Raw genomic sequence first — 25,835 nt, 5'->3', positions numbered from 1 at the left:
GCACCTCAGAGAACTCTGTGCCCTGATCTACTAGAACATGAGCGAGCCGTATACATTCTAGCAATTCATCCCGGGTATACTCCTTCAGAGTCTGATAAGCATACTCCCTGTCATCAAACACTAGCAGATATAAATACTCAACCTCCTCAAGATCCATCCTTCCCATCAACAAGCCAAGATGGCTTCCCTGTGCAGCCACTTCTGGTCAGGATTGGCCTTGGTGTAATGTCAGGGCTCCCAGGTATGACCAGAGGTGTGTGACTGAAGCAGGGAAACGCAGACCTCAGATATGTTATAAACAATATAATTTATTAACACTAACAGTACAAACATAAACGCAGTGCAATACTAAAACATAATACGGTGCAAACAAACCAAACCACCCACAGATAACAGTATATACAAGCAAGCGTCGTCAGGCAGGCCGGGTCAATATCAATTGGGCAGGTAGGTACAGGGGGAGCAAGCGGAGAATGGTCGGGGTCACAGGCCAGGTTCAGCAGGTAGCAAGCAGCATAGTACAGAGGGTCAGGCAGAGGGATGGTCCGGGTCACAAGCCAGGGATCAGAACAGGTAGCAAGCAGCGTAGTACAGAGGGTCAGACAGAGGGATGGTCAGGGTCACAAGCCAGGATCAGAGCAGGAGAAGTCAGCAAAGGAACAGAAACAGGATGCAGGACAGATACAGGGCCCAGGACAAACACAACACCAAGGCAGAGTCTGCAAGTCTGGCCATCCCTTAAATACACCAGTATCATCAGTTCCAGGTGTTAGCTGGCTGAAAGGTTGAGTCTCTGATTGCTGGGAGCACCCGCTGGCCAGCCCTGGTACTGCAGATCAAAAGGCAGGTGAGTCCCACCATTGCTGGCCAGTCCATTCCTAACAGCAGCTGTCTGGGCAAAGCCCCACACGGCCATGTTCTTTTTAGATTGTGACAGTGGGTGTGAGGAGAAGATCCCTGGCCCACTGTCAAAGACAGAGGGGGTTGAGCTGCTGAACATGTAACATGTTCTGAAAGTGAACTTTCCTTTAGAATCCTGTGCACACAGGTGTTTTTTTTTTGCTTCTGACCTCTGTATGTCAGACAGTCAGGATAGATATGGAAAACATTGTTAACCACCTCCCGCCCGCCATATAGTAATATGGCGGACGCAAGGTGGTTCTCTCGTTCTGGGAGGACGTCATATGACATCCTCCCATTCTCACCGCGCATGCACGGCTCCCGAAGCGCAGCGATCAGCGGTGTGCTGTGTCTCTCGGACACTGCGGATCACCAATCCACAGAAAGAGCCGAAGATATCGGCACGGTCATGTGATCAGCTGTCAGCTCGAGAGGAAAGGAGAGCCGGTAATCAGCATTCCACGGAGGGGGCATCTACACTGATCATCAGGGCATTGATGATCAGTGTGCCCTGATGATCAGTGTAGCCCCAGCAGTGCCACCTGTCACTGTCCATCAGTGTCACATCAATGCCACATATCAGTGCACATCAATGCCACATATCAGTGCCCATCTGAGCTGCCTTTCAGTGTCACCCATCAGTGGCTGTCAGTGCCACCTATCAATGCCAATCAGTGCCACCTATCAGTGCTGCCAATCAGTGCCAGTCAGTGCCACCTACCAGTGCGCATCAGTGCCGCCTATCAGTGCCCCTCAGTGCCGCCTAACCGTGCCAGTCAGTACCACCTAATACTGCCAGTAAGTGCTGCCTATCAGTGCCATATATCAGTGCTGCCTTTCAGTGCCCATCAGTGATGCCTGTCAATGCCCATTAGTGCCACCTACCAGTGCCTCCACGCAGTGCCCATCAGTGCCACCTATCAGTGTCCATCAGTGCAGCCTATCAGTTCAGCCTCATTAGCGCATATCAGTGAAGGAGACAAATCACTTGTTTACAAAACTTTATAACAAAAATTAAGACAAAACTTTTTTTTTTCCAAATTTTCAGTGGTTTTTGGTTTGTTTCAGAAAAAATAAAAAAACCAGAGTTGATTAAATACCCCCAAAATAAAGCTCTATCCATCACAAAATGATAAAAATTTCATATGGGTTCAGTGTTGCATGACCGTACAATTGTCATTCAAATTGTGACAGCACTGAAAGCTGGAAATTGGCCTGGGCAGGAAGGGGGTATAAGTGCCCTGTAGGCTTGTGGTTAAAATTTACACATGCATCTTAAAGCAGAGATTGAGCTGTTTTTGTGTTTATTACAAAAACTGTAGCTGCTGACTTTTAATAAACACACACTTACCTGTCCCAGAGTCCAGAGTTTGTGCTCACCCGCACGTCTCTTCTCTCCCCGGCACCGGCATCTCAACTGTGGGCACCAGGCTGTGACAGCTTGCGGCTTCACAGCCAGGTGCCCACTGCACATGCGCAAGTCACGCTGCGCATACCGAATGGTTCGGCAGTCTTCTGGGACCCGTGAAGGTTCCCAGGAGGAAAGAGGGGGGCCGAACTTCCGGCTCACTTTGCTGCAGCGAACTGAGCCGGAAGTGGGAGCGGGTACCTGTCAAAACCAGGTATCCGTTCCCCCCTTTCCCCCTAAAAGGTGTCAAATATGGCAGTGGATGGGGGAAGGAGGCAATCAAGTGGAGCTTTAAACAGCAATGAGTCTGTAAATGTAAACAAGGACCTGAAACACGACTGCCCGCCCAGCATCAGTCGTAGCGCTGAGCGTTTGAGGAAGGTTGGTCTTTGGCGGGTCTGGCTCTCTACCACCAGGCTCATTGTTCCCTGCAGGTCCCTGATGCCGTGCTGTGGATGACTCCCATCCACCTCATTGCTGCTCTTCCTTCGCCTAAGTGTAAGTTTGAATTTTATATGTTAAATAAATATTGGCACTTCTACTGATTCAGCGCCTGGGTGTCGTTGCACCCTGTGCCTTCTGGGTTATTTAGGGGTGCCTTAGCAAAATGCCTAAAAATTGTCAACAAGCCGTCAATGGGTCAAGCTTGTCCTTTTTGTTACACAAAGTCAAAGTTTTTATTGCAACCTTGGGCACAGCTTCTGGTTTCCTAACAACCAATAACAACAGAGGCTGATAAGGAGGATGTCAGGCATCCTCGTTTATACATCCACTGACTCTCTGAGGTCACGTTAGCCTGATTAGGGGGAGAAACTGAAGGAGAAGAGGAACAATGGAATGCTAGTCAATACCAGTGTGCAAAAGTGTGTTTATTTTGTAAAATAAATCACCTCTAATGTTGGGTGTCCTACATGTGGAGATGCTGCAGTGATATGTAAAACTATTACTTCAGTTTCATTACATTTTAAAATGGGGTGCCTTGAGATGTACATAATTTTAAAGGGTAAATGAAATGTATGAGAAACACTGAGTTACTGTAAGTTTTTTTTTCTTTTTGAGATAAAGGTATTACATAAATGGATAAAAGCTGACCATTGTAAGCACCCTTGTCAGTGGTAAGTGGTTTGTCTCAACCCTGTCCGCTACTTTTGCTGGACAGCTCGGTCTTCTAAAGGAAGTTGAAAAATAACAGGCTTATTGGCCAGATCAACGGATGAAAGAAAAAAAAAACATTAAAAAAGGAAACTACTTAGTTTTGTTTGGAACAATAAATGGCCTTGGATGAACCAGAAGACATTATACGCTTTAAAATTGCACGGTGGGATTGGCCTCCCTAACCTTCCAAGCCGCCCAAATAGCGTAGTTGACCTATAGTACAGCTAAAGTATCTACTCCCCTCTGGGTTTCTATTGAAGCTCTTTCCTGCCACCCTATAGCGATTGGCTCCTTACTCTGGCTCCCTAATCAACCTCGCCCTCTTACATTATGTCCCACTTTATCTTTTTCATTGACAGTCTGGGATAGGGTACGTTATCGCAATCCCTGGCTTCCTCACACACACCTTTAGCCCCTATCTTTTGTAACCCTGAATTTGTACCTGGCATGGTTCCGGCTCCATTCCAATGGTGGATCAACAAAGGGTTACTACGGATAGGAGATTACCTCTGGGGTGGTCAAATTTACCCTCTCCAACATTTTAAAGAAAAATTGCAGATGTCTCCCATAGAAATCTTTAAAATTACACAAATCGTCTCCTTCATTCGCTCGACAACTTTTTTACTAGATGGACCACCCACTCTTGCCAATTTTGAATTTTCCTGTCAGAATAATAATCTCTCTAGAGGCCGTATTTCTACAGTTTATGCCCTTCTTACTGATTCGAGCTGTAAACTTCCCTATATGGATCAATGGGAATGGGACTTGAATGTTAGCTATGATCTACCCGATTGGCAAGATACAGCCTTAGCATTGTCTCCATCAATACCACCTAATTGAGGCAAATTAGAAAACATTATTGAAATGGTATCTGGTTCTGACCTGGATTGCGAAGATGCACCCATCTGCTTCACTATGTGTTTTTGGCGCTGCGGGCAGATGGGTTCTATATTTCACATCTGGTGGTGGTGCCCGGTAGCAAACAGATTTTGGATCTGCATGTTAAACCTTACACAGTGATGGGGGTGAATGTTCGCAGGGCCCTGGAGACGGCCCTCTTTCATAAATTTCCAAGTACAGTGCCAAAAAAATCCCTTAAATTGCTCACCTATATGCTGTTAGCAGCAAGAATCACTATTGCTAAACACTGGAATAGATCAATTATTCCGCTTGCATATGTTAAGAATAAATTGAATTGGATCATGGTTAACGACAGACTCACCTGGATTCTACACAACAATATGGACAAATTTGATAGAACATGGGACCCATGGATTCAATACATTTCCATGCCTTGATACTTCCCAACTTGACCCTCTTCTCTCCTTGTTCCTATTTACTTCTTTTTCTTACTTTTTACTGTCCCTTTTTATTTCCCCAATTTCTGGGGCTAGTTGAACCTACTCTTTACTCGTTCTACAACGTCTGTCATGTTTTCCTTGATACCCTTTCTGTGTGATTTATGGGGCTATGACTACTGACTCTCCTATACCTGGTGGATTTAATGCTGGGAATTTTTTGCCTAAATTACCCAATTGTTTTCGCACAAGTTTCTTGGGTATGTCTGCTGTTTGTTAACCCAGGTGTTCTTTTGTGCTATTCAAGATCTTTTGTGATAACATGACATTTGTCTTTTGTACTGCTTGTAACTGGAAAAATCTTATTAAAAACTATTGTAAAATTAATAAGGAAAGTATTGCAACCACCACATTAAAGAATTGGTAAGCTGTGATACAATAAACATTTGCTTTTGGATTTAGATATGCTTTAAAGTAAATGTACAGCCAAAACCTGAATAGGGAATAGTAAAACCCACAGGTTTTCTATTGCCATTTGTGTCCCATTTGGTGGATTTTCCTTTACTTCCTAATCCACAGACAAAGCAGGAGGTGAGAGGAAATGTCTCTAAAGTGAAAAACAAAATCCTTTTTTAATCAGTTGTCATCACAACAAATGCACTCACTGTAGTATTTACCCTGTATTCCTGTTCCGGAGACAACTCAAAATTTTCTTTTATTTTTTTACTTTCAATCTTTGTGGAAATGATCACAAGGATACATAAGGCAATGAATCAACCCTGCAAGATTAGCAAGGTTAAAAAAAGTGACAGGCTTGCTAACTTTTTCCTAATTTTGAAACACTTTTTACTCAACGTCCCTCTGCTGTGATAGTTAATGCACGAGATACAAAAGCTTTTATTGAGGGCGAAAAACTCTGCTTGTTTCAGGTAACATTGTGAGTGGTGTGGGTGTGGTCTATGATTAGATTTGTCAAACCATTTATATTTTAGCAATCAGTTTACAATGCCTTGAAAAAGTATTCATACCCCTTGAAATTTTCCACATTTTGTCATATTACAACCAAAAATGTAAATGTATTTTATTGGGATTTTATGTAATAGACCAACACAAAGTGGCACATAATTGTGAAGTAAAAGGAAAATGCTAAATGGTTTTCAAAATTTATTACAAATAAATATCTGAAAAGTGTGGCGTGCATTTGTATTCCACCCTCTTTACTCTGATACCCCTAACTAAAATCTAGTGGAACCAATTGCCTTCAGAAGTTACCTAATAAGTAAAGTAAATAAAGTACACCTGTGTGTAATTTAATCTCAGTATAAAATACAGCTATTATGTGAATCCCTCAAAGGTTTGTTAGAGAACATTAGTGAACAAACAGCATCATGAAGGCCAAGAAACACACCAGACAGGTCAGGGAAAATTTTAAAGCAGGGTTAGGTTATAAAAAAATATTTCAAGCTTTCAACATCTCATGGAGCACTGTTCAATTCATCGTTCGAAAATGGAGAGAATGGCACAACTGCAAACCTACCAAGACATGGTTGTCCACCTAAACTGACAAGCCAGGAAAGGGGAGCATTAATCAGAGAAGAAACCAAGAGGCCCATGGTAACTCTGGAGGAGATGCAGAGATCCACAGCTCAAGTGGGAGAATCTGTCCACAGGAAAACTATTAGTCGTGCACTTCACAAATCTGGCCTTTATAGAAGAGTGGCAAGAAAAAAGCCATTGTTGAAAGAAACCATAAGAAGCCATGTGGGGGACACAGCAATCATGTGGAAGAAGGTGCTCTGGTCAGATGAGACCAAAATTTAACATTTTGGCCTAAAAGCAAAACACTATTTGCGCTAGAAAACTAACAATGCACATCACCCTGAACACACCATCCCCATCGTGAAACATGGTGGTGGTAGCATCTTGTTGTGGGAATGCTTTTCTTCAGCAGGGACAGGGAAGCTGGTCAGAGTTGATGGGAAGATGGATGGAGCAAAATGCGGGGCAATCTTAGAGGAAAACCTGTTAGAGTCTGCAAAAGACTTGAAACTGGGGAGGAGGTTCACCTTCCAGCAGGACAACGAGCCTAAACATACAGCCACAGATATAATGGAATGGTTTAGATCAAAGCATATTCACGTGTTAGAATGGCCCAATCAAAGTCCAGACATAAATCCAATTGAGAATCTGTGGCAAGATGCTCTCCATCCAATCTGACAGAGGCTGAGTTATTTTGCAAAGAAGAATTGGCAAAAACCTCACTCTCTAGATTTGCAAAGCTTGTAGCGACATACCCCAAAAAACTTGCAGCTGTAATTGCAGCAAACTGTGGTCCTACAAAGTATTGGCTCGGGGGGCTGAATACAAATGCATTCCACACTTTTCAGATTTTTATTTGTAAAGAATTTTAAAAACCATTTATAATTTTCCTTCCACTTAACAATTATGTGCCACTTTGTGTTGTGTATCACATAAAATCCCAATAAAATATATTTACGTTCTTGGTTGTAACATGACAAAATGTAGAAAATTTAATAGGGGTATGAATACTTTTTCAAGGCACTGTATATAGCGATACATGACTAGCAGAGGTTGCATTTTAAAAAAAAAACTGTGAATTCAGATTTTTACATATGCCAAATTATGACTGGTGCTCTTTAAGCCTTATGACCTATGAGCCAAGAGATAGGCAGATTACTTATATTGAAATCTGTCTCTGCTCTGATACAAAAGGGACGCTAGAATAGCAAACAAAATTTCCTACCTTAATAGGTTACCAAGTGTCATTTTTATAGGTGTAGTATTGTTGCCAAGTACAAGTCAATATCTACTTTACCTTGGGGGTTGAAAAAAGTAAACCTGTATCTTCATGTTTTATTATTGCACTGTTTCCTGGAATATCCCTTGCCAGTACTGGAATCTCAAGATCCATAGCCTGGGAAAAAAGAAAACAGAAGCCATTGAGAGCTACACTTCAATACTCACTAATTTGCAAACAGATAGTTTTTCTGTGTTTTGTGTATATGAAATGAAGTTGAAGTAACAACATTTGCATATGTCACTTTCCATTTGCAAATGCTTCCTACATGTGAGAATATGAGATTTCTCATCAAAATGACAAAAGTAAATCATTGCCATGACATTAAAGGAGATGTAAAATAAAAATGAAACTAAACTTGCAATGATGTACAAGTATGCACAGTATGTTTCCACATTATGGCATGCTTAGCTAGCAAAATGCTCTCGTCCAGCAATACAATGTTTGCCTTCTCTTGGTTTTATTCTTGGTCCATAGTCTTCGCCCATCTTGGCTGGTTGCGCTAGTAAGACATACCTTCTTTACACGCATACAAGAGTTTCTTAGTCCCTACACCTACTGTCAGCATCTGCAAGATGCTGGAATCATACACTAAGCCCAAGTTCACACCGGTGCGATTTGACCGTTCCAGATGCCATGACAGGTCACACCCCATTGCTGGCAATGAAACAGTTCAGATCACCGCAACTCATGTTGCAGCGACTTTAAAAAAGGTTCCTGCACTACTTTTTTCCAATTTCAATGGGACTTGCCTAGACATCTGTTAAATAAAGTTGCAAGCTGCAATGAAAGCAGAGGTGCAAATCGCACCAATCTGCAGCTTTGAAATCGCTCTGAAGTAGGGTGATTTCATAGCCACACACTGGTGTGAACCAGAGCTTAGTTGCAAATGTACAGCTATCAGTATATTTTGCTAAATATTTCTAGCCAGCATGGGAAGACATTTTATGGTAGAAGAGACACTCAGAGCCACCTCCACCATTACGATCTATCTTCTCGTGTGGCTCTGCTTGAATGGCATTTAGTTTTCTAAAGCACTGTGTATGAAACTGCCATTTTTATTTTTAAACAAAATATTTGTTTTCATATTTGTTTCATTATTTGTTCCATCTTGGTGCTGTAGTTCTCCTGAAGCCTCTTTGCAGCCATTTTCTATACATAGCACTCAAGTGATGGCTGCATAGTATTGATCATGTTGGTTTCCTGTTGACGACAACAGCATAATGTCCTCTGTAATATGTGTGGAGACAAACACTTGTAATCTTCATCAGCAGCCTGACAGGGTGAAAATGCAAGAAAAATGCATATATTGTTATCACCCTATTACAAGTAGTACGTGAACAAGGACCTTCGTGGCTGGATCGCTAGATATTAATTTAATGAAAGGTGTAGACTTAAAAAGATTGAAATTAGCACTAAAACGTGCAGAGATCATCTGTACTCTACTGTCTATATTTGTAGGCGTCTCTGCTATTTAATGTCCGAGTTATTTATATACATCACTTTCTGTCCCTGTGTGGCTCGGTTAGACATCCCAGAGGGAGAAAGTAAAAAGGCAGAAGCTGGGACACATCTATTTAAAGGCTGTTGCTGAATCCAGACCAGAAACCGAGATTATTAAATCTTCAGCATCAAGGGGCCCCTGCACCTGGATTTTGCTGCAACATTCATCTGGAGGTATCCTTATAATTAACTATATATACCCGTGTATATGTGTACAGGACTCTTGTTGGGTCCTTTGCGGATTATACCAGTTTGTTTAGTGGATGTATGTACTACTACTAATCTTTTATTATATAAATCTTGTATTATTCCCGTACTAGTATGCATCTCTATACTTATGGTTAATGGTATACGATGGTAGCAGTAGTTCTTCTGCTCTAAATATGTTATTGATTAATTTCCCAGGAAGGGAATCCCCTCTGCTCAGAGGCCCTGTCCTGGATGGAGGGACTGCCAACTTTATTATCAAACCAAGGTTCTGGTTCTCTTAATTACCTACAGGTTTAGGTGTAATATCATTTTTGGCAAGAAACCCCCCCCCCAAAAGAGGGCTACACACATCAAAAGATTATATGACATTTTAGTGATTTGATTTACATAGACTGCCTAGGTTTTAGCTTTATTGTAATTGCTGTTTGATAAACACCTACAAAGTTTAACCACTTGCCCTTCAGAGGATGTACCCCCTTTCCTGACCAGGCCATTTTTTGCGTTATGGCGCTGCGTTACTTTAACTGACAATTGCGCGGTCATGCAATGCTGCACCCAAATTAAATTTACTTTTTTTTCCCCACGAATTGAGGTGGTATTTGATTACATTTGTGTTTTTTATTTTTTGTGCTATTAAAAAAAAAAAGACCAACAATTTTGAGAAAAAAAACAATATTTTTGACTTAATTAATGGCGGCGATCAGCGACTTATAGCGGAACTGCGGCGGGCATTCTGACACTGAGGGGAACTGACTTGGTACTGGGGGAAACTGACACTGTACTAATGACACTGGGCAGAAAGGGGTTAACATGAGGGGTGACCAAAGGGTTAACTGTGTGCTGGGAGTATTTTACTGGGGGGCGGTGTGTTGGTGCTTCACTGTAAGCACACTGCTCTGGGTGGCTGTGCTGTGCACAGCCATCCAGAGCAGTGTGCCTGAGCCAACAGGGAGGAGGACTTTTAGTAAACAAAGCAGCCCTCCTCTCCCATCGGAGATCCTCGGAAATCACCTGGCGCTGGCGGGTAATCACCAGCTGGGACCCAGTGATTGACCACCGCGAATGGCGGCACGTGCTCCCTACCGGGAAATACAAAATCACATATACATACGTGATTTTGCAAACCCGTGTCGCCCTGTAGCAGTATTTCTACTATAGGGCGTCGGGGATGTGGGCAACCATTTGCCTACTGGCCAACTCTAACATTTTTCTCCTTTATGTAAAAATCAGCTTTTTTTGCTAGAAAACTACTTGGAATCCACAAGCATTATACTGTATGTTTTTAAGCAGAGACCCTGGAGAATAAAATGGTTGGTGTTGCAATTTTTTATGTCACACTGTACTTTTGCAGAGGTTTTAAAAAATGCAAATTGTTTTGGATAAAATACACTATAATGAATTTTAATGCAAAAACTCACAATATAATACCACATTTTTGGCAAAATATAAAAGAAGATGCTATGCTAAGTAAACAGATACTCAACATGTCATTGTAAAGTTGCCTACACCCATGGAATGGTGACAAACTATGGTACTTAAAAATCTCCATAGGAGATGCTTTAAAAGCCTTTATAGGTCACCAGTTTAGAGTTACACAGGAGGTCTGGTGCTAGAATTACTGCTCTTGCTATTGTTCATAGTGATACCTCATGTGTGGTGCAAACACTGTTTACCTACAGTATGCATACGTGACCTACATATGTGTTTGCCTTTGTGTGAGCTTTTTTTTTTAATCACTTCTATTGCTCTTCATCCCTTGTGATAGCATAGGCAGTGGCAGGTTTTTACTGAGATATCTGGGGTCTATTAGATCTCTCCTCTGCCTTTAAAAGCATCTGATCAAACCGAGACCAGCTTCAGTTCCGGGCTCCCAAGTGGAACATGAGAGGCCGGGAAGGCAGTGGGAGACCCCCCTTTCTGCCGCATGTAACACAGATTCAATGGCTATTTAGCCTCTTGGATTGCTTTTACATTATTCAGAATTGCCGACTGAAAAGATTGATACCGGGGACATACAGCCATGGCCCGGTATAGCCACTAAAACCAAGGATGTATAGGGACGTTCTATGGGTGGGAAGTGGTTAAAGGATAGGGCACAGAAGGCTTGTGCCTATAAGGGGCTGAAGCAAAGAAGCAATTTTTTTTCTGTATAGATATTGGCACCTTGTTATAGTATTCTAAGCCTTTTAGGAGCAGTAAAATAAAGAAATTCATGGTATAAAGTAGGTGATCCTAGTAGTGAGCTTTGGGTGCCTAGGGCTGCATGATTACAGGCTCCAGTGATAGAAATCAAGTAAACTATTATACCTGCCAAAATATCTGCACTCTTGTGACTCACACACCTTGGCCCCTCTGCATGCTGGAAGACCAACCTCACTGTACAGCTTGGTCACCTCCCTGCTGGATAGACAATGAAAGTGCATCCCCACAATAATTCTTCCTGATCCATTCTCTGCTGTAGGGAAGCAATGCCTGAAAACATGTTTGAGTGAAAGTACTAAGGAATAGAGTGCAGCCTGATTAGCTCAAAGTCTTGGCCTTTAAACCCACAGCCTGATATCTTCTGTGCACAAGAGATTTCAGGAACTAGCTCTGTGTAATAAACACATTTTATCAATGAATATGTATTATGATTCGGAGTTCACATTTAATCTCAGCATGAAATAATGCAACTTAAGAGGAAGACTTAAGAAGATCTAAACTTAATCACTGAGCCCTGGTTCACACTGATGCAGTGCGGAATTCGCAGCATTTTCAGTGCGAATTCCACACCGTAACAGATTCGCACCCTATTAATGCGAACCGCTGCGAGCGTGTATGTTAAGTTAATAACACCCCGAAAGCGGTGCTATGTGCAGAATCGGATCGCATAGGTGTGAATACCTATGCAATCCAATTCTAGTTTGGAACCAAAAAAGGGTCCTGCATGTTTTTGGTGTGCGTGCGGTCCGAATAGAGCCATACAAAATGTATGGCTCCAATCACACCGCACACAAATTGCATGTGATTTGTACAGGAATGCAGTGCGGTTCCTGTGCGAATCATATGTGATATACTGCACCGCACATATTTGAACCCAGGCTGAATCTCACATAAACTTTAACATGTTAACGTACGCATTAAAGTTGTTTCCTAATTTTGATAAATAGGCAGCTCTTTTTAAAAATACCCGGTGACCCACTGGGCACTTCAGTTATGGTGATGACCACTGGCTTTTAATTGAGCTCCTACGTTGTCACCTCCTTGTCACATGCTCTGATAGTGCTGACACTGGGCATGTGCGATCCTCTGTTGTCATTATCAGGAAGCCGGTTTACAGCAATGCTGTACTTTGATCAAGTGCATATGTACAGAAAGTGGTTGAAATAGGCCAGAAAAGATCAGCAGCACTGAAATACAAAGCAAAAAATTAGAATAAGTTTCAGTTTATGTGATATAAAATATGGCAGGTGTTTATGATACATGGTGCTTTAGGAAAGGAAATATCATTCAGTAATGATAAATCTACCCTAAAGGCAGTCTATGCCTATAATGTGAAAAAATACCCAGAAAGTGTGATGAAAGCTTTGCTAAGCAACTCTTCATATGTGATTAACATCTTTCTAACAGATATTTGGTGTCCCCATTGCAACAGATGATGTCTTTTAGTTGAGAACCTGTTAGACTGGAGATGACTAATGTCCCACTCCTATTTTAGCTTTGGAAATGTACCATACTTTGATGCCCTGCACACTGATTTAGGTTCCCTGCTGGACTCTAAAATCACCAGCAGATGCTACAGCAGTAACATACTGCTAATTATACCAGTACAAGGATCTTACGGGCTGGATTCAGCAAAGTGGACTGAGCGGCTGAAAGAGCTGTTGGACTTATTGATATTTCAGTATCAGTGTAAAGCATCTGACATTTAGAAGAGACTGAAGGTATTACCACCTAGTGTGGTATCATCTAGCATACTTCCACCTGGCAGCAGGAAGGCAGTGCTCAATCAAATCTCTATTTCTGAACAGTCCCTTACTGCATTTTTTGGATGTGTCTCCATGGCAACTAATATTATATGACCTTTAAACAGATTATTTTATTTTTTTTAAATTAAAGGAGAAACATTCAAAAGAAAATAATGTTCAAAGTAAAAATAATAGTGAAATGTAGTCAATATAAAAAAAATGTAGAATAAAAATTGCATTTAGCGCAGCAAGGTTCTTCAAGCTTGGAGTATGTGATAATTGCTGCTGATAATGCAGGTTACAAGCAGTGAATAGCCCAACACTAACAGCAGGCTGATTTGCTTAAATATAGCAATGAAGATAAGCAAAGTGCAGAAACCAAGGACAAACAAGGATCATTACTTTTGCTTTGTGATACTATATGCTATCTGAAAAAGTAATAACTACAGGCTAAGCCAATAATGAACATATGCAGTGTACAGTCAGACCATGGAAAAGCAGATAATGTCACCTAAACTGCCACCCATTCTTTACTTATGTATGTCTGTTCTCTATTCTTCATTCTAAACAAGCTCAAAATCGGAATATACCTCTGACTACTGAATTATAGCATATGCATACATTTTCAGGTCTGCCTATAATCCCCTCATATGAGCAAACAGAACCCACTACAAAGCTTGACGAACACTCATTTGTCTTTGCCAGTACACAAGGCATCAACTACTGCATTCTGGATGGAGGAGGCATAGCATGTGGCAAGTGATGGCTTTGACACATTCCTAGGTAATTTGTTTCAAACTGGAAAAGGGATTATAATTCCAACTAAATTTGCATGTTAAATCACCTAATGCTTTAACTGCCAATCCAAATATATTGGTGATTGTCGGTCCAAGTACAACAGTGGTGTGTAATACGTAAAGTGGTATTACACCCAAAAGCAAACAATTATTAGGCTTCATTCACAGGGCTGTAACAATACGCATATTTCAGTTTTTTTTTTAATTATGGATCTGAACACAGACCCATTGCTTTCAAAGGGGACATTCACACAGGTGCATAAACATGAGCTGCTTTCAGATCCATAACACAGAATCCAAAAATCTGCGTCTAAGAACATGCAATTTATGCACTTACACATATATATCTCTTAAATTGTAAGCTCCAAGGAGCAGGGCCCTCCTATCCCTCTTGTATTGAACTGTATTGTTGCTGTATTGTCTCCCGTTATATTGTAAAGCGCTGAGCAAACTGTTGGTGCTATATAAATCCTGTATAACAGCGGTTCTCAACCTGTGGGTCGCGACCCCTTTGGGGGTCGAACAACCCTTTCACAGAGGTCTCCAAAGACCATCGGAAAACACATATTTCCGATGGTCTTAGGAACCGAGACACCGCTCCTCTATCAGTCTCCAGGCGGGTCCGCCCACATGCAGATACACCCACATTTCCCTGGACCGTGATGTGTGCGCGGGATGACATGCCGCCCCTGTCATCTTGCCACATCCCCGGGATCACTCAACAGCTCCGCCTCCTCGCCAGTGATTGGCCGCCAGAACTGTAGCTCAGGAGAGGCACACAGGCGGCCAATCACCGGCGAGGAGGAGGAGCCGAGCAGCAGCGCGAAGATCAAAGAAGATCGAGCAAGGGCGCGGCCGGAGAAGGAAGACAGCTGACAGGTAAGTGTCTGCAGCATGCAGATGGTGCTGCTGCAGCCAGGTATGCTGGCTGTAGATGGGAAAGGGAAGGAGCAAGCCCAGGCTGGAGCAAGAGTCAGCAAGGTAAGTATCATTGGTGTCAGTAGGAGGAATAGCGCCCCATCATTGGTGTCACTAATACCAATGATGGGGCACTATTCCTCCCACTGACACCAATGATGGGGCACTATTTCCTCCCCCCCCCCCCCCCCCCACTGACACCAACGATGGGGAACTATTCCTCCCCCCACTGACACCAACGATGGGGCACTATTCCTCCCCCCACTGACACCAACGATGGGGCACTATTCCTCCCCCCACTGACACCAACGAAGGGGCACTATTCCTCCCCCCACTGACACCAACGATGGGGCACTACCCCCCCCCCACTGACACCAATGATGGGGCACTATTCCTCCCACACTGACACCAATGATGGGGCACTATTCCTCCCACTGACACCAACAATGTGGCACTATTCCTCCCACTGATACCAATGATGGGACGCTATTCCTCCCACTGATACCAACGATGGGACACTATTCCACCCACTGACATCAGTGATGTGGCACTACTCTTCTCACTGACACCAATGATGTGGCACTACTCCTCCCACTGCAAAATTACACCACAACATGAGGAACTGTATTAAAGGGTCGCGGCATTAAGAAGGTTGAGAACCACTGCTGTATAATAATAATAACTAGAAAAGCTACAATTTCTGGGGAAATTGTGTGAAGTGTTCTTGCCTTCTCACACACCTGGGTTCCTATGGCAACTCACTCTACAGCAAGGGCAGATAAGAGTGGTTAAAAACAAACTGCTCCAACTTGCTCACTTCACTGGCGGTTGCAATCTTCAAACGGTTGTAGTTTAAAAACTATACATCCTACAGAGAAGAGCTTTATATTGTGAGAATCACAAGACCCAGACCTACATTTCGGAAGTATTAAAAATGAAGGCGCAGTCACAATTTAGAAATTGCCCTTCAGATTTGAGGTGGCTAGAGTGGACTTTCAATGAATGTCAATGGGCGGCGTGAGTTGCAAACAAATGGTCATATTGTGAAAACTATCAGGACTATGGCTTAGCCGTGGACATTTTTAGTGGCAGCAGGGATAGCTGAACGTTTTGATATAAGATTTTTGTAGGTGGGCTTGAAAATGAGGGAGTGATGGCAGTTTAGAAATCATGTCCTGATTTTTCAGCTCAAACTCTAGCTTTTGTCAGCTCCCACTCTAGTTTTGAACATTCCACCATTCATTCCTATGGGACCAATTTCACCACAAAAACGCTGATATTTTGTGCACCATTCGGCGAAACGTTCCACAAAGTAATAGCACACCAATCGGGAACAATCCGCACGTTTCGGTATATTACTGTCTATGTAGTGTAAAAACTGTGGGAGGAGTTAGGGTGGTAAATTTGGCTATAATAATAAGAATATATATGTGAGATAACAGTAAGTGGTCTTGCCATGCAAGAACACTTAATATAAATGCAAGTATACGCCCGTAAATTAAGTCTAAACAAAGGGGAAAAATAAATGATCATAAAAACAAGTTATGTACGCATATGGATCTGTACGTGTTTAAATGCATCTATACACAAGTATTTTACTGTTCATTACTCAGGAACGTTTCTCCTAAAAAACCTGTGTATAATTTTTACGGCCATGTGAATGAAGCCTAAATTTGCTAGTACATCTAACACTCCTCTCCCCCAGGCTGACAATGATGCTGTCCAATGGTGTCTGCTTTACTACATTCAGAATGAAGAACGAGAGCTCTAACATATGAGCCCGAAAGCATGGGCATGCAGACGCCATCCCTTACTAACCACTTCAAGTCCGAACACTTTTACCCTCGTCCTGCCCAGGCCAATTTTCAGCTTTCAGTGCTGTCACACTTTGAATGACAATTGCGCGGTCATGCAACACTGTACCCATATGAATTTTTTTAGCATTTTTTTGAGACAGATAAAACTTTATGTTGGTGGTATTTATTCACCACTGGGTTTTTTTGGTTTTTTTTGCCATTTAAATGAAAAAGTCCAAAAATTTTGAAAAAAAACTGTTTTTCTTATAAAATTTAGCAAATAAATAATCTTTCTTCATAAATCTTGGCCAAAATGTATTCAGTTATCTTTTTAGTAAAAAAAAAAACAAAAACAAATTAGTTTATAACCAAAAATTATCATTTAAAACATTTTTTTTCTACATTTTTATTTTATTTTTTTATTATTATTTATGTTTTTTTACCATAGTGCCACCCTAGCAGTACAGTGTCACCATAGTGACACTGTACTACTTGTGGGGGGGTGCTGAAGATTTTTTCTTTTACACTGATTGCTTTTACAACCATAAAGGCTGTAAAAGCAATCATTTCTCCTCTCTGGCTGCATTCTTGCAGCCATTGAGAAATACTGTGTGAGCTGTGATTAGTCACAGCTTGTCACATGGTACAAGGCTCTTGTGCATAGCCTTACACCAAGTGACCTCTATGATCATTCACAGATTTCACACGTAGTAAGCAATGATATCAGAAGTGAAATCTTGCTTACACCTAATCCTGTGATCACTGATTGGCCAATCAGTGACCACATGATTGGGACCTCACACAGGTCCTTGTGTCCCGGAGGACACAGCGGGCACCGGATCGTGGTGCTGCGTGCTCCCAGAGAGCGTACACAATCCAAAGTGGCGGGTGCCGTTTATGAACGGCAACCCGCCCCTGCACTGCCACCGTCCGGCCATTTATATGCAGCGGTCGGATGGGAAGTGGTTGATTTAAAAAAAAAAACAAATTCTCCTCAGGAATAGGAAGGAATTAGGTTAGGGCCCCTTTAAGAAATCTGACAGGGAAAAAAGCGAAGAGAGAATAACCACGTGACCTTGGAAAAAGCGGGAAAAATCATGTGACCTGGAACATTCTGGAATTTTAGGGGCTCCTTATATAAAGGGCACTCTGTAACAGATTTCTCGTAGTTAGTCAGAGTTGGTCAACGGGCTCCAGGAAGCTGTAATAATAAGGAGCCCGTTTACGCTAATTCTGACCATGAAGACCCCCATGAGGCAAGTTTTGGAGCGAGCCGGGAGCAGCGGAGGAGAAGAATGGCTGTGGCGCTGCCTTGAGATGGCAGCTGTCAGGAATGGACTCGCCAATAGTGGTGGGACTCACCTGCCTTGTGGGTTGCAGTACCAGGACTGGCCAGCGGGTGCTCTCAGCAACCAGAGGCTCACTCCTGCAGTCAGCCAAAACACCTGAGGCTGATTGCAGAAGGTGCATATAAGGAATGGCCAGGCCTGTGATCAGGGCCTTGGTGTATGTTTTCCCAAGAGCCCCTGTACCTGCATCCTGTCTGCTTCCTGTCTGATCCTGCTTGATCCCTGACTCTGATTGAACTCCGCCTGTCCTGACCTCTGCTATTCCTGACCACTCTCCAGTCTGCTCCTTTGTACCTTGTCTGCCTGATTGTTCCTGACCCGGCCCGTCTGACTACGCTCTGCCTGCTCCTTTGTACCTTGCCTGCCTGTTTGCTACCGACCCGGCCTGCCCGACTACGCTTAGTATTGTTCTTTTGTTATCTGTTGGGGGTTTTGGTTTGGTTTGTTTGCACTGTGTTTATGTTTAGTCTTGCACTGCGTTTATGTATTGTTTAGTCTTAAATAAATTATATTGTTTATACTATATCTGAAGCCTGCGTTTCCCTGTGTCAGTCCACACACCTCTGGTCATACCCGGAGCCCTGACAGCAGCTAAAGGAAAAGAGCGGCAGGAGCAAGAGCGGGAAGATACAGAAGAAGGGATGGAGAACTGAACAGAGCGAAGCGCTGGCAGAAGAAAAGCAGACGAACAGAGCCTGTCACAGAGGAGCGGGAGTCTGCGCAGTCCCAGCAGGTGTCCGGCATTGTCCCCACCCTCCTTCCCTTGTCGCAAGGCACTATTTATGTGGTTTGTGTCACCTTTTCTATAGAAAAGGGGGACTTATTGATAGAATTATTTCAGATAGCTCGAGTTCTTAATGACTGAGCAAGCTTATTCATGGTTGATAATTAAAGTGTAAGAGTTTTGAATAAATTATTTTGCAAATTTAATTTATGTTATGTGAATTACCAACAAAAGTGTCGCGGTTTAAATTTCATGCCAAAAGAAGAAATATTGTGTGTGTCATTATTTAAATTTAAATGAATTTAAGTATAGTTATTTCGGGGAAGAGGGATAGGTTCACATCTGTGAGGGTGATTGCCGCTGCGGGAATGCACCTCTAACCACCCACACAGAAAAATGCAGGAGATGTGTGCGGGTGCCATTAAACACTTGCCTACTGAGCATTTATACCCCCTTCCTTACCAGGCCAATTTTAGGATTTCAGCGCTGTAGCGCTTTGAATGACAATTGCGTGGTCATGCAACATTGTACCCATATGAAATTTTTATCATTTTTTCACACAAATAGAGCTTTCTTTTGGTGGTATTTTCCCACCGCTTTGTGTTTCATTTTTTAAGCTGTAAACAAAAAAAGAGCAAAAAAATTTGAAAAAAAAAAGTTTTTCTATGTTTCTATTATTAAATTTTGCAAACAGGTAATTTTTCTCTTTCACTGATGTGCGTTGATGAGGCTGCACTGATAGGCAGCACTGATGGGCACTGATAGGCGGGCACTGATGAGCTGGCACTGATAGGCGGCACTGACAGGAGGCACTGACTGGTGGCACTACTGGGCACTGATGGGTGGCACTGCTGGGCTGCACTGATGGGCACTGGTGGGTGGCACTGGTGGGCACTGCTGGGCACAGGTGAGTGGCACTGCTGGGCACTTGTGGGTGGCACTGCTGGGCACTGATCATCAGTGCCCTGATGATAGGTGCCGATCTGTCCCCTGACAACAGCTGTGAGGAAAAGTGCAGCCGACAACCGGCAATTTCATTTCCTGATGATCAGTGCGTCATTGTACACGGCTGATCACGTGGTAAAAGGCTGCAGTGATTGTCCTTTTACCATATCACGTGATCAGCTGTGTCCGTAGGACACAGTGATCATGGAGATCGCCAGGGGCGCGCAGGAGAGCATGTTCTGGGAAGATGAGAGGACGTCATATGATGCCCTCCCAGAACTGACCGGCCGCAGTGAAGCCGACATTCAGCTATCTGCGGTCAGCAAGTGGTTAATGCTACCACATGCACTGGAAATCGCTCCTGCTCAGGGAACTGCACTGCACTTGTGGCTCCAGCGCAGGCTGCGATTTAATAAATGAGGCAGGGACCTTTTCCCTGCGTTTCAGGAGACATGACAGTCCATTCAAATGATTGGGCTGCTGTGCCCATGCAAACCGTGGCTCGCAGAGCCGCACAGATGTGAACTTAGCCTAAAACAATAAGTGTGTTACTGGTCAGATTACCAGGTGAAAACGGGAAAAAATGCCTAAAAAAAACCCCAACGAATCCACCACATCCAACGGCTGGTAAGCTGTAACACATTATAGTCTTGATTTTGGGTTTGAAACCACTTTAAAATAACACAAATTGATGATCCTAATATTTCCATAAAATGATAGATTCTCACTCACACAGAATCATAACATAAAAAACAGGCTTTAATTTATAATAGGAATGTATAGGTACATAGTTATAGTTAGGTTGAAAATGACACAAATCCATCAAGTTCAACCAACACTAAAAAATGATCTAATAAAGACATCAAAATCTGCAAAGAACTCCAAATCAATATATGATCCAGAGGAAGGTAAAAAAAAAAAACCCCTATAAAGCATGGCTCATTTGCTCCAACAGGGAAAAAATCCTTTACAAACCCATTAAGGCTACTGAATATTCCCCTGGATCAACAACAGCATTATCATTTATATATAATAGTAACCAGTTATATTCTGTGCAATTAGAACCATATCTAGCCTTTTTTTAAACCAATGTACTGAAATGGCTAGAACTATTCCACATTTTAACAGCTTTTACTGTGAAGAAGCCTTCCTTATGTGGAAGGTAAACCACTTTTCATTCAAACACAACCCCTTATTATTTGCAGTGACCCTGAAGAGAATAATTCTGCATAAAGTTTACTATATAAACCATTTATGTATTTATAGAAATTGGCCAAATTCCCCTTATCCTCTTCAGCTGCTGCTGCTAAAGTTACTCCAGATGGGAAGTGGTTAAAAGCCAAAAAATATTCAGTACATTTGGAGTGGTTATAAAGGCTCAAGGTTTTTTTCCTTCACGCATTTTATACATGAAGGTAAAACACCTTCTGTGTGTAGCAGCCCCCCCCCAACATTTATCAGCACCCCATCCCGATTTAGCGATGACCACAAGAGCCTTGGTTCTCAGGGGACTCTCACTCCTGACTGGCTGAGGCAGCAGCGGGAGTTGGCAGTTTTTTTCTTTCTTCCTCTAAACTCCTAGGAACAGCTGAAAAAACATCCAGTGTACATGAGGCCTTAGACCCCGGGTGTGATTTGCCATGCCATGCAACCAATGAGGAATTTGTGTGACACAAGCAAGGGCAGTAACATCTTTTATGGTCTATTCACATCAGCCACAGTTTTATAATGCAGCAGTTGGTGTGCGGTGCGGTCCGGCAGGAATCACCAATCTGTATCGCACCATTCCTTTTTTTTTTTTTTTTCTTCATTAAGTTCAATTGGCCTCTGTGCGGTGCCTCACGCTGCGCTGAAAAAAGTAGTGCATGCACTACTCTTTCAGCTCACTATATCCGCACACCACTGCAACGCAATGGTATGAATCGGGCACACGGGAGACAAGGCATTTTGCCTTGTCATACAGTGGGACTGTTTTGGAATAACTGCTCAGCACAGTCCAACCGCATCTGGTGTGAATGGACCCTAACTCACTATTTTACAAAATAAAATAAATACAATATGTCTAAATTTAAATAGAAAGTACCTTCTATTTCTCTTTTCGTTTGTTACATCTCTCAAATGCAAGTTTTTTTCTACTGTTTTCAGACTTCCTCTTCTAGGGCTGCTTCATTCATTCTGTTTACCCCCTTGTGTATGTGAACGTAGCCACCCTCTCCTGAATTGCTCCCAAGATGGACTAAACATGTACATGCAGACACAATCATATCTATGGGAACTGTATTACACAGAGTGGAGCATGTGGCCAAATAATGGCACTGCTCGCTCTGCACTAGCACAAACAATTGAGCCGAGCTTAATACAAATATCATATAGGCAGTGTGATGGCATGGGCATGCATGACTTCCAGTGGCACTGGGTCATTGGTGTTTATTGATGATGTGACAGAAAACAGAAGCAGCTGGATGAATTCTGCAGTGTTTAGAGATATACTGTCAGATTCAGCAAAATGCAGCAAAGTTGATTGGATGGCGCTTCACAGTACAGATGGACAATGATCCAAAACACACTGCAAAAACAACCCAGGAGCTTTTGAAGGAAAAGAAGTGGAACATTCTGCAATGGCCGAGTCAATCACCTGATCTCAACCCAATTGAGGATGCATTTCACTTGCTGAAGGCAAAACTAAAGGCAGAAAGACCTACAAAGAAAAACTGAAGACAGCTGCAGTTAGAGCCTGGCACAGCATCAGAAAGCAGGAAACCCAGACTTCAGGCAGTCATTGCCAGTAATAGATCCTCAACTACATATTAAAAATGAACATTATTTGTCCAATTACATTTGAGCCCCTGACAATGGAGGGACTGTGTATAAAAATGGTTGCAGTTTCTAAAATTTGTATTTGAAATTTATGTTCAACCCCTTGAATTAAAGCTGAAAATCTGCACTTCAAATTCATTTAGATTATTTAGTTGTACTTTATTCTGGTGGCATACACAGCCAAAAGTATAAAAATTGTGCCTGTGTCCAAATATATATGGACCTATCTGTATGTATGTATATATACAGTTGTGTTCAAAATAATAGCAGTCAGACATCACTAACCTGATCAATCACTGTTTTTGGTAGAAATGATATTTCTACATGGCAAATAAAATGCCCATGGAACGGTGACAAACTACATTATATTAAATTATCCATAGGCAACGCTTTAAAAACCTTTACAGGTGAACAGGTTAGAGTTGCAGATAAGGTCTGGCCCTTGAATTACTGGTCTTGCTCTGACGTTCGCGGTGATACCTCATATGTGTACTGCTATTACCGTTTACTTAAGCGTGTGGGAATGGCGTGGGAGTTCGCCTTTGCACAAGAGCAAAGGGAGACAGGAGTGCTTTACATTTTCACAGAGGTTTCACAAGAGAGAGAAATAATTGAGTACTGACGTGATACTTTTTTTTATTTGCACTAACATACACTTTTGAGGACAAGCTTTCGGGGTATGTCCCCTTCTTCAAGGTCCAGGCAGTACTACAAGAGAGAGAAACACTGGCAGTTCCTCTCACTCTGTTCACTGCTGCAGATGCTGCCAGTCCAGTCCTGCATTTCCAGGCTCCACGATAGGACGGAAAAGCCCAAGAAATGTGGTGAGGGGGCATCCCCTTACACTGCCTGTAGAAGTGATTGAGTGGCTATATAGCAACATTTTAATACTGGGATGATACCTGCAGGCATCATCCCGGTATAACCACTGGTCATATGGATAAACATACTTTTCTTTTTTTTTTATTATATAACTTCACTCATTGTTGCATTTCTGCTATTTAGCTGGCAGGACATCTACTACTGTATAGATAAACACAACAGAACAGCAAAATATATGCATGTTTAATATTTATTCATATTACAATTGTTATTCACCCAAATGGACTTTAAACCTTGGTGCCAGGTCATGTTACTGTACTTTCTTCTGTTTGCAGTGGTGATAACCAGCATCTTACATCACAGAATGTATGTAGAATTACACAAACATTGCAAGGACTTGCATTTAATGAACAAATGGCACACATGACCTGAACAACCACATTGACCTTTTCTTCTTTAGTAACGGGACCTTTGTTCCTGAATGTGGTTAACATGTGTAGCACCCTCCTAGTAGGGTTGATAGGTTGTAGGCCAAGTTATTTCTTTTTGGCTCCTCTGTAACCAGTAGAGCAGTTATTGAATGTTTTTGGCAGTTCTGAGTCTCACAGACTGTAGGTGTGATTGCACTGCCCTATCTTCCAGAGGCTTCTGGAACATAGAGGGCTGAGCAAGGCAAATCTCAGCCTGAATATTTATAGTGCTCCAGCCAATCACTGAGGAGGTGTGCCCAGAAGGTGGTTGGAGAGGCATATGAATGGACTGGGTTCAGAGAAGCAGGGTTTTCCTTTCCCTCATTGAATCCACCCATCTAGGTGGGGGGTTGCTACCCCCACTTGCATCAGCTTTCCTGACTCCAGCAGTCGTTCATCAAGGTCCCAGCTGGGCAGAGCTGGAAGGCTTGCATCTGGAAGTTATCCGTGACACCACGAACTTCACCTGAGGATCCTGTTCGCATACCCTCACTGGAAGGCACCTGGAGGAAGCTTAAGGGGCACAGCTGCTTCCTTGGCCTTGTGAGTACTGCTTTACTACAAGATCCTGATGACTGTGTACTGTTGGGATTGCTGGGCTATATAGTTCCTCTACTGAGAGGTACACCCCAACTAGCCCACTTTAGTTTTGTTTTATGCCATGTTTTTACGTTAAGTTTTGGCTAAGTAGTTCCTCTCTGAACTTGGGTTATGTACAGTAGTTCCCCTCCTGAGGGGTACATACCTCTGACCTCTACTAGTCTTTCATGGGAGGACTGTACTATGAGCTGAGCAGAAGATCTGTCCCTGAAGTTTGCAACATAGAGAAATGTCCTCCTGCGTATATTTGGTGAAGCTGGAGTATCCCAAATCACCCTACATCCAATCCCAAATTATTCATCAATAAAAAGCCTAAAAGACACCCCCTAGACTGATCATTGAGCCAGAGTGAGTAATATGTTGCCATGTGCCTGGCTACCTCTGCACTGTTTGGTAAAGAACCTGTATTAATCTCGCCTAAAGGGGTAGCCCTACAAAAGTCATTTTTACCTTAACCCATTAATGCCCAACGTTCCATTATTGGTACATAGTGATGTGGGAGTTATTTATAACCTACTACTCAAGGTCACCGCCGAGGTCTGAATTTTCACAATTCAAAAAATGTCAACCTCAGGCATAAATGGGTACTGCATTATCTGCAATAAGGTAAAAACCTTCAACAGTTGCTCTCTCCCAGCCCCATCTTAAATACTTACCTGACCTCGATTTTGATACAGAGCTGAGCCCATCTGCAGCAGGTTTCTCTGCTCTTTCTCTTCTCACAGGAGACTTGGCAGCACTGGCTCCTGCTGCTGTTAGTCAAATCCTGTGAGAAGGGATTGGGGGGGGGGGGGTTAACAGGGCCGAGCCGTACTTTGTTTGTTTACAGATGCATGCAGCCTGACTTGGGATCAAACCCACACATCTGCCCCCATAGCAAGCTCTTGCTATGGGGGCAGACAGAGAAAATGAGGAGCAGACAGCACCAGTGAGAAACTTCAGTAGAGGAGGTTCAAGGCCACTGCAACCATTGCACAGAGCAGGGAAGTATAACATATTTTTTGTGACTTGCATTACATGTGATCAACACTTTAACATTAACCAAACCACAGATATGCACCGTGTGCACTACAATAGTATTATACATTTAAAAATACTATTTTTTATTACATAGTGTAGCACTAACAACCAGAGGAAGATATTTTTAAGGGAAAGAGCTATGGTCTCTTCAAACCAGAGCACCCACTTACCTTTATGTACTCTGGAGGTAACTTAACTGTCCATTGAAACACTAAGATGCCAATTACCGTATTTTTCGCTCCATAAGACGCACTTTTTCCCCCCCAAAAAGGGGGGAAAATGTCAGTGCGTCTTATGGAGCGAATGTAAAGCGGTCGGTCCGGTATTTCTGCCGCCAC

General features: G+C 42.6%; 1 protein-coding gene across 3 annotated transcripts in view; it reads right to left on the bottom strand.

The window, feature by feature from the left end:
• GLT1D1 (glycosyltransferase 1 domain containing 1) overlaps positions 1-25,835 on the bottom strand; it is a 190,066-nt gene that overhangs the window by 57,625 nt on the left and 106,606 nt on the right. For all 3 annotated transcript variants that reach the window (XM_089653721.1, XM_089653722.1, XM_089653720.1), the window contains one exon: positions 7,598-7,696. In XM_089653721.1, coding sequence (XP_089509847.1) covers positions 7,598-7,696 — 99 coding nt within the window. The remainder of the gene's footprint in view (positions 1-7,597; positions 7,697-25,835) is intronic.

This window comes from Staurois parvus, unplaced genomic scaffold (genome assembly GCF_062004578.1).
Source record: "Staurois parvus isolate SC_StPar_1 unplaced genomic scaffold, SC_StPar_1.0 ptg000719l, whole genome shotgun sequence".
Lineage (NCBI taxonomy): Eukaryota > Metazoa > Chordata > Amphibia > Anura > Ranidae > Staurois > Staurois parvus.
The sequence above is the reverse complement of the archived record's forward strand: the minus strand, read 5'-3'. Positions and strand labels throughout refer to the sequence as shown.